Consider the following 16367-nt stretch of genomic DNA (forward strand, 5'->3'; position numbering starts at 1 on the left):
TTGCGTGAATTGGAAAGCAACTTGGCAACAGGGAATTGGAGCATTAGTATTTTTTATTCCTTTTGATCTAATCATTGCATTCAAGAAATATAACATGAAGGAAAAAAATCAGGAAGGTTGAAAAAGCTTTTTTTTTTCTCCTCCACTGTGAAGGAATAAAAAAGCTTTATGCACAAAAAAGTTCATCATTATGTGATTTACAATTGTGAACAACCTGGAAATCAGGTACAACAGGGGAAAAGTTAGGTAAATTATAAGACATAGTAAAATTCAGCAATCAAATAAATATTTATCAAGGCTTTACTACATGCCATGTGTTCTGCTAGGCACTGGAGATTCATCAGTTAACAAAATAGATACGGAATCTGACTTTCCTATGATAACAATTTAATGTCAAGTTAAAAAAAGCAAGAGACCTTCTAGGAGGAGGGCACATGGGTGCGGAAGGTCAGGTCCAGGGACTCTTTCTCCTTGCTGCTCAAGAAATGTCTTCACTTTCAGAATATGCCTTGCATGTGTCTCCTCTGAGTGCCCGCCTATTTGGTGAAGTTGACAGGCTTACTGATTCCAAGTCCAATAAAGTGTTGAAACTGTTTAGTGAACAGCCTTTGGCAAAGAGGAAGGAGACTTACAACTGGTATCCAAATCACAACACTTATCTTGCACCCATGGGAACACTCCAATTTCTCGGCCTCTCTAGAGATGAGCATCAGGATTTTAGAGATGAGCAAATGCATCTAAAGAACCTTCATGGAAAGGGGAAACCAAGGAAAGGAAAAGAGAAAAGAGCAGCAAAAAAGAAATAGTGTTGGTCCATCAAGAAAGAAGAAAGTGTATTTATCATCTTTTGACATATTAGAGGAACGTAATCTTCCTAAGTGAAGGTTATTTGGAGGAATACATCATCTCTGTGTTGAAGTCTAACCCAGTTAAATCGTAACTGGTTTCTTGAACACATTCTAACTGCAAAATTATTTTGGCCTTGGCTTTGTAATCTGAGGTTTACCTAATTCTCTAATGAAATGAATACATAAATTTTTTTAAAAGGCAAAGGCAGGTCAGGCACGGTGGCTCACGCCTGTAATCCTAGCACTCGGGGAGGCCGAGGCAAGAGGATCGCTCGAGGTCAGGAGTTCGAGATCAGCCTGAGCAGGAGCGAGACTCCTGTCGCTACTGAAAAATAGAAGGAAATTATCTGGACAACTAAAAATATATAGAAAAAATTAGCTGGGCATGGTGGCGCATGCCTATAGTCCCAGCTACTCGGGAGGCTGAGGCAGTAGGATCGCTTGAGCCCAGGAGTTTGAGGTTGCTGTGAGCTAGGCTGACGCCATGGCACTCTAGCCTGGGCAACAAAGTGAGACTCTGTCTCAAAAAAAAAAAAAAAAAAAGAATTAAAAAAAAAAAAGGCAGAGGCAAACCCTTATAATAGTGTACTATCTACTATATAATTTACATACATATATGGATACATCTGTATATGCAGGAAAACTACTAGAAGAAAATACAGCAAAATGTTAACAATTGTTATCTTTTTTGTTATAATAATTGCTGTATACTTTTCAATGAATATGCTACTGTCAAAAAAAATTTTTTGATTATACAAAATGGCATTGTACCAAAGGTGGGCTACAATAGAAAGAAAATCTTATCTAATAATGTACTCAAAAGTCAAGATCACTTCATGGTACAGAAAATCCCTATGGATATAAAGAGAAATTACACTGTCTTTTTGTGTGTTTTGATTTCCCTTTATGGTGTCCTTTGCAAAGCCTCCTTCCTCCTCAGCACTGGCAAGGCCTGTTCTTATGTAGAGGGAATGCAGGCGGCACATTCCACCCAGGTGACACAAGGGGGTGCACAGGCCCTGCTTCCAAATGCTTCCCTTTGTCCTCCTGGAAGAAAGAAGGAAAAAAGAAAAAGAAAAAACTTACATTTGATTTAGTGACCAGTTTAAAATGCCTTAATAGGCTTATGTATACAGTTCATAGTGGGTTTCTAAGAAACCCACTTTCTGAGAGGTCTCTGAGGGTATGATCCTATGTACAAATCATCTCTCTACTACCCCACATTCATTTCATGAGAAAAAATATCTCAAGAGAATGAGTGGTCTTTTAAAGCACAAATAGTAAAACCGGAGACAGTCTAAATGGTCCAGAATAGGGATTATTAAATGAGCTGTGGCACATAATAAATAAATCAGAAAATAATCATTAAAAATTATGTAGACATGGAAAGGACATTAAAAAGCAATTTATACAATAATATGTACAATATGGTCTAATTTTTATTTAAATTTATTATATGAATAAATAGAAAAATATAGAAAGATGTATGCCAAAATATTAACAGTCATTATCCTTGAGAGATGGGTGACGGGTTATTTTTTATTGCCTTCTTCCTGCATATCTACATTTTATAATTTTTATCTATAATGAATAAGAATTTGTTTTCAAAACAACAATAATGTGAGTTCTCCCAAATAAAAATAAATACCAGGCCAGGCGTGGTGGCTCACACCTGTAATCCTAGCACTCTGGGAGGCTGAGACAGGTGGATCGTTTGAACTCAGGAGTTCGAGACCAGCCTGAGCAAGAGTGAGACTCTATCTATAATAAACAAATAGAAAAAAATTATCTGGACAACTAAAAATATATATAGAAAAATTAGTCGGGCATGGTGGCGCATGCCTGTAATCCCAGCTACTCGGGAGGCTGAGGCAGTAGGATCGCTTGAGCCCAGGAGTTTGAGGTTGCTGCGAGCTAGGCTGACGCCACGGCACTCTAGCCTGGGCAACAGAGTGAGACTCTGTCTCAAAAATAAAAAAATTATAAAAATAAATAAATAAATACCAGTTTTTATGACCTTTATTAATTAAATATATATGTAAATCACTGCAAATTGCCCAGAGATACGGTGACACTATAGCCTTGTTTGCCAAAGACAGTTCCACTTTATGACTGTTGTTCTGTTATAACTATTAATAGTGCCCCGTTCACTCTCAAAAGTCTAAATGATAAGTCACAGGGATATTTTTAAATTTTTCCCAGGAATTACACAAGCCTTGCGGCTTTTTCCCTTATATCAGTAGGCTGCTTCCAATTCAAAGGATCGTAATCCTTATCTCTACCAATGTGCTAAGATGAAAGGCTAGTCCAGAAATTCTGAGATTCCCAGGGCTCCATCAGGGTTAGCATGGGGCCAGGGTATACCCCAACATCCATCTGAATCATAGTCAAGACAGGATGTTTTTGAGCTCCAGCTTGACCCCTTAGCTGAAGTGCCCGTAAGGCACTCAACTATCAGGACCCCTTCTGACATGTCTTTTGGGACAGAACCTTAGTACTACTATTAATATGATAGATAATACTTTTCAAAGCTCTACTATACATGTAAAATCAACCATCCTACTGCCTTGGTCAAAATTCCTCAGATTAAAACAAACACCACTTGAATAGCAAGTAAAAATGGTACACTTTTTAAATTAATCTAAGGGTATCTCCTCAGATTTAAAGCACAGAGCCTAGCGAGGCTCTGAGTCCTAATTCCCAAGGGACAGAATCTAATTGATTCAGTACAATGAATGGATGGGCTCTTACAGAGTCAGGTGTCTACCCTCACTCAATCAATTATGGCCAGGAAGTGGTAGAATTACAGTACTAAAATGGCCTACCCATGTGAATTAGGGAAAAGGAATGTAGTCTGGGTAGACATCCCCATGAGAATATGCTAGCTTTCCCTCCTTGGGAGAACTTGGCAAGTTTCTCTTCTTCAATGACATAATCCAACTACACAAGCAGAAATGAAGGAGTTCTTACCCACACATCACAAGTATTGTGATGACACTTCCCATAACACCCTCAACCAGAGTTTTCCCCATAGCTTTCTTAATTCTATTGCCAACTTCCAAGGAACTAGGACCATAGATAGTCCTTATCCACTTTCTTCCACACCTTAAATCCTGTGATGAAGAGTACTGAGGAAGTCTTGGGTCACTCATCTGAAAAGCAAAATTTTTATTCATTTGCTTTTTCATCCATTCACTCATGTTAACAAACATTTATTGCATTGCTACCAAGTGTCAGGACCAGTGCTGTGGGCAGAGATAAGACATAGCCCTTATTCACAAGCCTTTAACAATGTACTGAGAGAGTCAAAGATAAAAGAATAATTACGTTACAGTGTGATCTGACATACAACAGAAGTATATAGAAAGTGTGCTGAGTGCAGAGAAAAAGGGTCTAAATTAACCTTTGAGAAATTAAAAAAGATATCAGAAAGGAGATTGTATTTTGTTTGGATGCTGAAAGACTTTTCCTGATGGAGATGAAGAGGAAGTTTCCAAGCTAAAACATGACGATAATAAATAGCTACCATATACTTAACATTTACTGCATGTAGATACTCTGCCATATGCTGTACATGGATTATCTTGTTTAAACCTTGCAACCCTGCTGGTCTGCCTGTCACTCCATTACCCATATGTATCTCAGGATCAGCCAGCCATTTAGAACATGAGATCCCCAGTAGGACAAAACTGTGAACACATAGGAACTGTAATAAATGCCAGCTGATATGCTGAAAATACTCATGTTGTATGTGAGAAAACAAGAACTCTTATACACTGCTGGTGGAAATACCACTTCCTGGAGGACAATTTGTCATTAGAACTCACTCCTAGAAATTTGCCTTAGGGAAATAACTGAGAATTTAGGAAAAGGTATAACTACAAGGATGTTCATTACAGTATTATTCACAATAACAATCTGAAGTGTCCAATAATGTCATAACAAAATATAGTGTAGATGTATAACTGTTTAATGTAAATATGTCCATGGTAAGTTTTTAAAATTCAGTATATAAGCAGAATATATAGAATAGTCTCAATTATTTTATGTGTGTATATATAAATATATGCATATAAATTAAAAATGTACATATATTTTAAATGTGCATATTTAAATCTATATGTAGATTTGGGTATTTTTCTTTATGTATACATTTTAGTTTATATATGTATATACACTTATATTAAACACTAGAAAGATAAACACTAAAGTTTATCAGTGATTTCTCTGAACAAAAATTTGAGGGTTGGAATCTTTCTTTTGGCTTATTACTATTTTCAAATTTTTCTACAATAAGATCATATTACTTATGTAAATAAAACAAAATACCTTTCAATGCCATTTATTAATAGTATTAATAACCTAATCATTTTTTTAAATTTACCAAATCAAGGAACAAGATCTCAAGGTGTGACCTACACTTGACATAAAATTACTTGGTAGTTTGGTTTTTGTTATTTTTGAGTCTAGAGTCTCGCTTGGTCACCCTGGATAGAATGCTGTGGTGTCATCATAGCTCACTACGACCTTAAACTCCTTGGCTCAAACGATCCTCTTGCCTCAGCCTCCAGAGTAGCTGGGACTATAGGCGCGTGCCATGATGCCGGGCTAATTTTTCTTTTTTTTTTTTTTTTTTTCTTTTTTTTGAGACAGATTCTTGCTCTGTTGCCTGGGCTAGAGTGCCATGGCTACAGCCTAGCTCATAGCAACCTCAAACTCTTGACCTCAAGTGATCCTCCTGCCTCAGCCTCCCAGAGTGCTAGGATTACAGGCCTGAGCCACCACACCTGCCAAAATTACTTGGTATTCATCTAGGCATGATATCTCTGAAAATGGTGGTAAATTTTTGCATCTTTGAATAATATTTTCATAGAGATTATTTACATATCCAAATTATGTCCTATTCCAATGAAGCTGAAGAATCCAAAAAGGGGGAAATTCCTAATCTGCCACTTGCCAGTAATTTGAGCATTGGTAAATCATATAAACCCTCTGAGCTTCAGATTGATTATCTATAAAAAAGGAAATTATAACCTATCTAACTAGCTGTTATAAGCATTGAATAAATGTACCTGTGTACACTTTATACTAATGTTCAGTGGAATTTTAACTAAGATCAGATGTTAGGTCTTAAGTTCTCCTTTGGGAATCTTCTAATTTTTAAAAATGTCCAACAGCTTTATAGACTACACAGTTATTCTTTTTTATTCAATCATATTCAATCCATAAGGTATCGCCAACCCAGGAAAATTATATTCTTATTAATGGGTTTGATCACTGCTCTTCTAGCTTTGGAGATTTATCATTGAGAAAGAATTTCACATTGCTACTAGAAACCTTTTGTAAAACTGATTCAAGCTTCTTAATGCATTTGATTGCCCCATACAGCGAAGTGCTAAGTCTGACAGAGTAGCCAGTGACAATGCTCATACTAATTTTAAGTCCCTAGCCTTTCTGTAACTATTTACTCAAGGATTCCAAAACTAAAGTCACACTTCTCCCTGTTATGCTTAAAAAGTCAGTTATCTGACTCTTTGGTATTCCTTTTCTAGTCCAGCTCCTTATGCCCTCCCTAATCTGAGAAACCATTTTTAAACATGCTGAACATGAGATTTGATTCAACCCCATTTCATCTGTTGAGTTCTATCTCTGTCTTTTATGGCTTCATAAGACACCTGTTTCCTGATACATTACTGGAAACCACAATGTAATATGACATTAAACTCTAGTTATAGATAGTGATTTTCTTTACAATAAATTTTTTTTCTACTTTTCACATAGTCTTTCGTTCAGGTTAGCTTTTGACAAATACTCATAAAATCATATTGGCAATGCTGGTAAGCACATTTGCTTGGAGAAACCAAGGAGATCCTAATTCTGGAATCTTAAATTCTTTTGGCATCTCTAAATTTGAAAAATGATCTGGGTGGTGAGCTTTTAACGGTGTGTTCTAATCTTCTTTGGGCCTGTGACACCATTATGAACACACTAGGGCACATCTGAGGGATGTTTCCCTTCCCTATCCTCCCCATCATCCACCAGCCCAGCCAACTGTTCTGATTTACTCCAATTCTCTATCTTTAATGTTTACAAGGGTGGGTAATGGAATAGCAACTGTAATTCTTCTTTGTCTATTAAACTATACTTCAATTCAATACCTTTTATTATAATTGCTTATTTAATTATAATTTTCTGTATTTGCTTCACCTGTAGACCATAAATTCTGCTGCTGTTTCTCCATTATCTAACATAGTGCCTGCTACAAAGTAAGTGCTGAATAATAATATATCAAATGAATGAATCCTCTCTCCTAATCCTGGTTTTCACTTTTATTAACAAAATTAATCAAGTGGGGGCTCTCAAGGGGATGGCTATATGAGTCAATTGCAAAAAATGTGGTCTACCAGTGAGTTGCAGGCAAAGTTTGGCCTCTGGAATGGGTATCAGTCCCAGTGTCATCCACAATAAAGATGGGGTTGTGCTTTTTCTTTGTTTGTTTGGTTTTTGGTGGTTTTTTAAAATAACATTAATATTTATTGTTTTATATGAATATTGTATTGAAAGCCCAAGCATTCAGTTTACACACAGAAATTATATAATTATACACCACTTCACAAAGACAGAAAACATATTACATTCTACAAAATCTACTTTACAGAAATTAAAAAATTCTAAAGATCAAAAGGTACAGCTGAAGAAACAGGTATAAATTTGGCATCCAGTAATGTTGACAAGGAAGTTGCAGCTTGCATGACTTCAAATATGTGAATTTGCAAATCTTGAGTGGAATCATTGTGCTTTGTGTTGATCTGAAAAATATAACACTGGCTGTCAAAGAAACATGTTCAGAAATATTTAATGCACTTCAAAATGTTGTACAAATTATGGTGGTTACTATGCACCCCATAAGTTTTAGTCATTAGCTCATTAGCTCATGTACATTACTAAAGTAATATATTAATTCTTCCAGTACAGTGGTGTTTCATACCATTGACATTTGCATACTCTAGAATAATTTAGAAGGAAATGTGTAATATTCACAATGTTCAGAAAAGCAAGCAAAAGTTCAAGGAACCTGCCCAGTTCTTCTGAGATGGTCTGTCAGCTTCATAAGCATTCATTGTACAAGATAGTAAGCTAATGTTTGAACACAATTTCCAAGATAAAGCACATTTTCTCATAAATAATGAAGTCTTTTTTTCTCAGGCACCTCAGAAGTATACAAAAGAACTTCAGTTTGAACAGATCTCTTGGAATGTGTTTAACCTGGTATTTCAACAGACCTAAGATTTCCAGGGTTTCACAAGGGCCATGTTTTATTTGAATTACTCAGAAGAGAGAAAAAATGTCTACCAAAAGAAATGAACTCAATCATTACCAATAGAAAAAGTATCCACTGTATTCATCTCTTTCCTATACAAACAGAAAAATACAACATTTGCCCCCTTAGAGTATTATAAATATGTATGTATGACTTAAGTTCCATTGTACATAATCAAACAATAAAATCTGGAAACCAGCATGAAACCCTATAATTCACATGTTAAAATGTTGAAACTATGACCAAAAATATGAAAACTGCTAGAGCTGTCAGAAACAAACATGACAAAAAGCTTTTTTGCATATGGATAAATTAAATGTGATAATCTCAAAACACTTTTAAAATTATAATTATTACTTTTCAGTATAAAAAGTTGAATTCTAAATTTTAAAAAAAAATCTACACAAACCACTGATCTGATCAGACCAAAAAAAAAAGTCAGTGGTAAGCAGGACCCAGAGGAGCTGATATTCACAGTTCTTACATGCACAACTCTTTATTTTACAACCTGCTTTTTTTGTAAAAACTAAAAGTCCACTTTTACATAAAAGTTTTATACAGTGTTAAAACCAGAATTGTATGTAAAATACTGCATCTAAATGTTTCCAAATAGTCTTGTTGCATTGGTTCATCTGTGACTTCTGTGGCTTCGTCATCATTTTCAATAGATGATTCTGAGAGAATCTCTCCAGTTTTTCAGGAATTGAATCCTATTAATTCTTCTGTTTCCTGGCAGTCAGAAGAACTACAGGGCCTGTGTTTTCACTACCTCCAGAATGTAGTAAATCTTTCTCATCTTGAGACAGATCAGATTCCTCCATTGGATTATTTTCCTCAGAAGTCTCTTCATTCACAGTTAAGGAATCTTCAGATTCTTTTCCTTGCTTTTTCTTTCTGGGATCATTTCTCTTGATGTCATAAAAGACTCTAGAAATAAGCAAATGTTATTATAGTTAAATTTTATTTTTGAAATATCTCCACAGTTAAGTTTCATGAATTCAGATATTCTATAGTTCAAATCATATCCCCTGAAATTCTGCAGCAACTACATACAGGTGGGAGAAAAGCCCAACATCAGCATTATAAGGAGTTCCATTATGTTATTTCAGGAAAATAATGAAGTACAAGAATTTGAAGATCTTCTTATTCCACCCTTTTACAGATGGTCTCTAAATACCTTCTTCTTCCTCTTCATCCTCTTCTTCATAATTTTCTGTACAGTGCTGCATGGTACAACTACTTTCTTTGTCTTTATCCTGAGATGAAGATGATGCCTCTGTTTCTTCTACTATAACTGAAGAAATTTCACTGGCAGTTGTTTGCCCATTTCTCTGACTTCACCTTCTTTGTCAAACCTGAGTCTTTTTACCTCATGCCCCTCAGCTTCCACAGCATCTTCATCTGGGTGTTTATTTTTTACGGGGCACACTGAAGAAACTTCTGATTCAGAGGTCAGAGAGTCCCTGTGATTTTTCTCTTTATTTAGCTGTCAGTTTGACTCTTTTTTGCCTGTGCTCTCAGGCAAACCATTTGTTGTCTTGGGGGCTGACAAAGAAACCTTTGGTCGATTATATTACATCTCTCAGTATAGCTTGGTGAATCTCCAGGAAACATTACACCATTCATTCGATTTAAACTATTGGAATTGTTTTTCTCTGAAGAAGGATAAACACAGCTAACAACCATCACATTCTTTTCTACTCCTCTGAGAAATTTGTCTGTTCCTGTATAGTTTCTCCTTGGATCTGTTAACAATTCACATAGTCACTGAATAGTAAAAGGGATACCATTAAATCCAGTGACAATTTTCAGTGTTCTTTTCCTCAACAGAGATTTGGGAGCTCAAGTTCTGAAATTATCCATTTATTTTCTCCAGTTTGAAAATAAAATAGACCTTAAATTGGGACCACTGAATCATTGTTTCTCCAGTCTTGGCTACATGACAAAGAAACCGATCCAGGACTGAACAAACTTCCTTTCCCCACCCCCTTCTCAAAATCTGCCAGCACCTCCTACAGCCTGTCAAAGTCCATGGTTTCCCGGAGTCCCTTGCAGCCCCCGCGGCCTCCCTCCTCCCTCCACAGGGCTGCTCGGGACAAGAATGCCTCCCTCCCACCACGCCCACCCCCACCCTTGCACACACTCCCACAGACAGGCGAGGGGCGGGGGGCCGAAGGGAGCTGGGGGAAACGAGCAAGAGCGAGACCGAGGAGAGAGCAAGGAGCACCTCTCCAAGCTGCTACCAACAGCCCTCCAACATCACGCCCCAATAAAGATGTTTTTACAATGACAAATGTGGATACTCAAGAAAAATGTTAAAATAAAGTTATTAATGCTAAAGTAAATAAGTTATGCTAGATCAATGGCAAGGAATTCATCACACCTTTCATTGCTTTAAAATCAAACAGCTGCTGCCACCCCTTGTTATCAATAATCATGCCTCAAGCAAAGGTCTTTCCCATAATAGTAGCTAATTAAACACGTACAGGTGAGCCAGGCATGCACCTGCAGTCAGGAGGCTGAGACAAGAGAGTCACGGGAGCCCAGGAGTTTAAGTCCAGCCTGGGAAACATAGCAAGACCCCACCTCTTAAAAAAAAAAAACTGCACACAAGTGATGAAACTGTCCTAAACACTTTATGTAAATGTATTATCATCACTTTAATCTTGACAATATTGTAATGTATAGATAATTATTAAGCCCATTTTATAAATTAGAGAATACAGCAACCAGAAATTAAATAAATTGTTCAAGGTTCCAAAAAAAATGTATGTAATAGAACCAGAATTCAAATTCACTTTTATTTTAATCCAGAGCTTATCTACCAAACTCTACCATTAGCAGCTAAAACTTAGAATTACCAGGTTCATTTTAGTTTAACTCTATTATATTCAGAGGCTATGTTTTATACAATTTCCATTTTTTTTGATTGCTGAGTTTGTTTTATGACAAAAAACACAATATTATCTGTCTTGGGTAATGCTCTTGGTGCACTTGAAGAAAATGCATATTCTGTTATTGTTGGGTGGAGTTTATGAATGTCAATTACATTCAATTGATTGATGGTGTTATCTTTGCCAATTTTCTCTCTACTTGCTCTATCAATTGCTGAGTTGATAGAACAAGAAAAGTTGAGTTGAAGTCCTCAACTATAATTTTTATTTGTCCAGTTCCATCAGTTTTGACTTAATATATTTTGGAGCTCTGTTGTTAATATGCATTTAGGATTGTTATGTCTACTTGGATGATTAACTCTATTATAATTATGTAATGTCCTTCTTTATCCCTAGGAATTTTCCTCTCTCTGAAGTCTACTTTGTCTTATATTAATCTAGCCACTCAGCTTTCTTTTGAATAGTGTCTTTATTGTATATGTTTTTCTATTTCTTTCATTTTTGTGTGTGTGTGTGTGTGACAGAGTCTTGCTCTGTTGCCCAGGCTAGAGCATTCTTTCATTTTTAACCTACTATATTGTTATATTTAGAGTGAGTTTCTTGTGGGAAGTATATTGTACTTTTTTTCATTCTGACAATCTCTGTTTCTTAATTGATATGTTTAGATAATTAATATTTGCTGTAATTATAGATATATTTGGATCTAGGTCTACCATTTTAGTATTTAGGAGTAAATTGGTTCTGAGCAAGGGCTTCTTTAATGGAATGAGTTTTAATAAAAAGAAATTTGGGCCATATCTTTGGTTGTATAATAGCCTTTTTTTATTTTTTAGAGCAAGCTGCGGTAGCGTGATGGATCATCAAAATCTCCAAATAAGTTTTCTATATTAGGAATTACTTTTATAATTGAAAATGATAAATGTTATTTTAAAAATAAAATAGCTATAGAGATTATTCAGAGGTTTCTCCTAAATCTGTAACTCTGCTAGTCACTAGCACACATCTCTACCATTCCCACACAGGCACCTGACCTTCTTTAGCTTGGAATACCACATGGCTGAGTTCTAGTCAATGCAAAGGAATGAAAAGAACCTTCTAACTTTGTGAAATGCCATGTTATCTTTGTTTCTACATTATTGTGGCTGTTCACAGTGGGGGATAAAAGGTCAGGACTTTACCTTTCAAAAAATCAACTTGGATAAATCACTGTAAATATACTCCTGAACTCATTTGCATGATTGAGTCCTCAGTCAATTCCTTCAGGCAGAGGATGTCCTTTAGAAGAGTCTGGCATGAGCATGAAAACATTTTCATAAAATTCATGTCTTACTGCTTTCTTTTCTCTATCCATGGTTGAAGTTTAGTGGGTCAGAGATAGTTGAACAATTAATAGTTTATTTTAAAGAAATTGAATCATAAAAGTCCATGTGTTTTTTTCTTTGAGACTGAGTCTTGCTCTGTCACCTGAGCTAGAGTGCCATGGCATCAGCTTAGCTCACAACCTCAAATGCCTGGGTTCAAATGATCTTCCTGCCTCAGCTTCCAAGTAGCTGGGACTACATGCACGCACCACCACACCTGGCTAATGGTTTCCATTTTTAGTAGAGACAGGGTCTTGCTTTTGCTCAAGCTGGTCTTAAACTCCTGATCTCAAGTGATCCTCCCACCTTGGCCTCCCAGAGTGCTTGGATTATAGGCATGGTCCTCCCTGGCCCAAAGTCCATATTTTGAAAAGAAGAAATATAATAGAAAAAAGTTCTCCTCCTTTTAAGAAAATAATTAATGGGAGAGGGCAAATGGCTGACTAGAGATGTCAGTCACCAGATCATCTCAGAAAGAAGGAAAAATTTTAGATGAAAAAAAACATAGCCCAGGTGTAATTCTGAGGCAAGAGTGCCAGAACCTACTGGAGATTTCACAGGAAGAAGTTACAGAGCAGAACAAAAAGGAGCAAGATTTTAACAGGGATCAATCCCTGAGTACTTTGGAGCCTTGTGGAAAGGGGCATGGCTGACTCTTACCCTCAAGCACCACCTCCTGTCTCAGAGATTAAACTGGTTGTCCCAATATAATTCACACTGTTAAGAAGACCACAGTGCTGAGGAGAAAGAAAGGATTCCAAGGCCTCCATCCTCCATCACCAAAGAGAGACAGGGAATCTGCCCATGCACATAGTACACCACTGCTATAGCCTACCAATTGAGAAAACCACCACACTAAGGATATCCATAACCAAGGTATCTATCCAGAACCTAGACCCCCATCAAAGTACCCACAAGCAAACCAAAGGTCCTTACCCAATATATGCTAAAGACACACCCTTAAAGTGAGGGGGAAAAATATCATCTAAACAAATGAAAATCCAAAAACATGAAGTGACAGCTGCCCAGATGAGAAGGAATCAGTGCAAGAACTCTGAATGTGTGAAAAATCAGAGTAAAAGGATTTTTCCAATCAAGTACACCAGCTCTCTAGCAATGGATCCCAATCAAAATGAAAATACTGAAATGACAGGTAAAGAATTTCAAATATAGATTGTAAGGAAGATCAATGAGATCCAAGAGAAAATGGAAAATAACTCAAAGAAACCAGAAAAATAATTCAGAATATGAATGAAAAATTTACTAAAGATATAGATATATTTTTTAAAAAATAGAACTTCTGGAAATAAAAAGTTCATTTAGGGAAATATGAAACACAGTAGAAACTTTTAGTAATAGACTAGACCAAGCAGAAGAAAGAATTTCAGAGCTTGAAGACAGCTCTTTCTAATTAACCCAGTCAGTCAAAAAAGAACAAAGAATTAAGAGGAACAAAGAAAGTCTATGAGAAATATGGGATTATATGAAATGGCCAAAAATAAGAATCATAAGCACCCCTTAGGGTGAAGAAGAAAAAGCAAAAGGCATGGAAAATATATTTGAGGGAATAATTAAGGAAAACTTCCCTGATCTCACTAGAGATTTAGGCATCCAGATACAAGAAGCTCAATGAACACCTGGGAGAGTCATTACAAAAGGGACATCACCAACGTATGGTCATTAGACTGGCCAAAGTCAACATGAAGGAGGAACTCCTACAAGCTATGAGGCGAACACATCAAGTAACTTACAAAAGAAAACCCATCAGACTAATAGCACACTTCTCAACAGAAACCTTACAAGCCAGAAAGGAATGGGGTCCTATTTTTAGTCTCAAACAGAGTAACTGTCATCCAAGAATTTTGTATACTGCAAAACTAAGTTTCATAAATGGAGGAGAAATAAACTCTTTTCCAGACAAGAAAACACTAAGGGAATTTGTCATGACTAGACCTGCCCTACGAGAAATGCTTAAAAATGTTCTATACATGGAACAAAACAGTTGATATCCACTCGTGTTAAAACACCCAAAAGTTAAGACTCACAGTTCTTATAAACCATAACATGAGGGAGAGAACAAAGCAACTAAGTAACAATCAAAATGATGACCAGAGTAGTATCTCACATATCAATAGTAACATTCAATGTGAACAGTCTTAATGCCCCCTTAAAAGATATAGATTGGCTGAATAGATTAAAAACACAACCCAAATATATGCTGTCTCCAAGAAACCCATTTAACTTCCAAAAACTCTCATAGGCTCAAGGCAAAGTGGTGGAAAAAATATTCCATGCAAATGGAAATGAAAAGCAAGCAAAAGTAGCTATTCTTGTATCAGATAAAATAGACTGTAAATCAACAATGGTAAAAAAAAAAGAGAGAGAGAGACAGAGATGGTCATTGCATAATGATAAAGGGATCAATTCCACAAGAAGATATAACAATCCTAAATATATATGCACCTAACACAGGAGTTCCCAGATTCATAAAGCAAATTCTACTAGATCTAAGGAAAGAAATAAACAGCAATATCATAATACCTGGAACTTCAACATTTCACTGACAGAATGAGACTGATCATTAGGGCAGAAGATCAACAAAGAAACACTGTACTTAAGTGGGACTGTAGAACAAATGGATCTAACAGACATTTATGGAACCTTCTACCCCAAAATTACAGAATATACATTCTTCTCATTAGCACGTTAGACATTTTCCAAGATAGATCATATGTTAAGCCACAAAACAAGTATTAGCAAATTCAGAAATATTGAAATCATACAACGTATCTTCTCAGACCACAATGGAATAAAACTAGAAATCAATTCCAAGAACTCTCAAAATTACACAAATACATGGAAATGAAACAACCTGCCACTGAATGATCCTTGAGTTATTGATGAAATCAAGATAGAAATCAAGAAATTTTTTGAATTGAACAACAAAGGCAAAAAAGCTTCTAAAATCTATGGGAAACAGCAATAGCTGTGCAAAGGAGAAAGTTCATAGGCTTAAATGAATAGACAGAAAGATCACAAATTAACAAGCTACTGTCACACTTCAAGGAAGTAGAAAAAGAAGAACAAACCAAATAAAACCAAAACCAGCAGAAGGAAAGAAGTAATAAAGCTCAAAACAGAACCAAATTCTACCAGACCTACAAAGAGCTGGCACTCATTCTACTGAAACTGTTCCATAACATTAAGCAGGAGTGAACCCTCCCTATCTCATTCTATGATACAAGTATCACCTTGATACCCAAACCAGGAAAGGACACAACAAAAAAGGAAAACTACAGACTAATATCCCTTGTGAACATAAATGCAAAAATCCTCAAAAAAATACTGGCGAACTAAATTCAATCACACATCAAAAAGATAATCCAGGCTGGACACAGTGGGTCACACCTGTAATCTTAGCACTCTGAAAGGCTGAGGTGGGCAGATCACTTGAGTTTGGGAGTTCAAGACCAGCCTGAGCAAGAGTGACATCTAATCTCTACAAAAAATAGAAAAGTTAGGTAGGCATAGTGGCACCCACCTGTATTCCCAACTACTCAGGAGGCTGAGGCAGGAGGATCACCTGAGCCTAGGAGTTTGAGATTTCAGTAAGCTATGATGACCCCACTGTACTCTAGCTGGGTGACAGAGTGAGAATCTGTCTCAAAAAAAAAAAAAAGATAATTATTCACCATGATCAAGTGGGTTTCATCCCAGGGATGCAAGGATGGGTCAACATATGCAAATCAATAAATGTGATTCATCACATAAACAGAAGTAAAAACAAAGACCATATGATCATTTCAATAGATGCAGAAAAAGCATTTGGTAAAATCCGGCACCCCTCCATGATAAAAACGCTCAGCAAAATTGGCATGCAAGGAACATACATCAAAATTATAAAAGCTATATATGACAAACCCACAGCCAACATCATACTGAA

The 16367-nt window shown here is 36.3% G+C and overlaps 1 protein-coding gene and 1 pseudogene across 1 annotated transcript; one reads left to right on the forward strand and one right to left on the reverse strand.

Annotated features, from left to right (window-relative positions):
• Window positions 1–485: 485 nt before the first annotated feature.
• LOC123641770 (28S ribosomal protein S33, mitochondrial-like) lies at window positions 486–822 on the forward strand. Its single transcript, XM_045556712.1, has one exon. It carries the CDS (start codon window positions 486–488, stop codon window positions 804–806), a length of 321 nt encoding a protein of 106 aa, XP_045412668.1. The 3' UTR covers window positions 807–822.
• Window positions 823–1806: 984 nt separating this feature from the next.
• LOC123646518 lies at window positions 1807–10202 on the reverse strand (annotated as a pseudogene).
• Window positions 10203–16367: the final 6165 nt, after the last annotated feature.

Source organism: Lemur catta, chromosome 1, assembly GCF_020740605.2.
Source record: "Lemur catta isolate mLemCat1 chromosome 1, mLemCat1.pri, whole genome shotgun sequence".
Taxonomy (NCBI): domain Eukaryota; kingdom Metazoa; phylum Chordata; class Mammalia; order Primates; family Lemuridae; genus Lemur; species Lemur catta.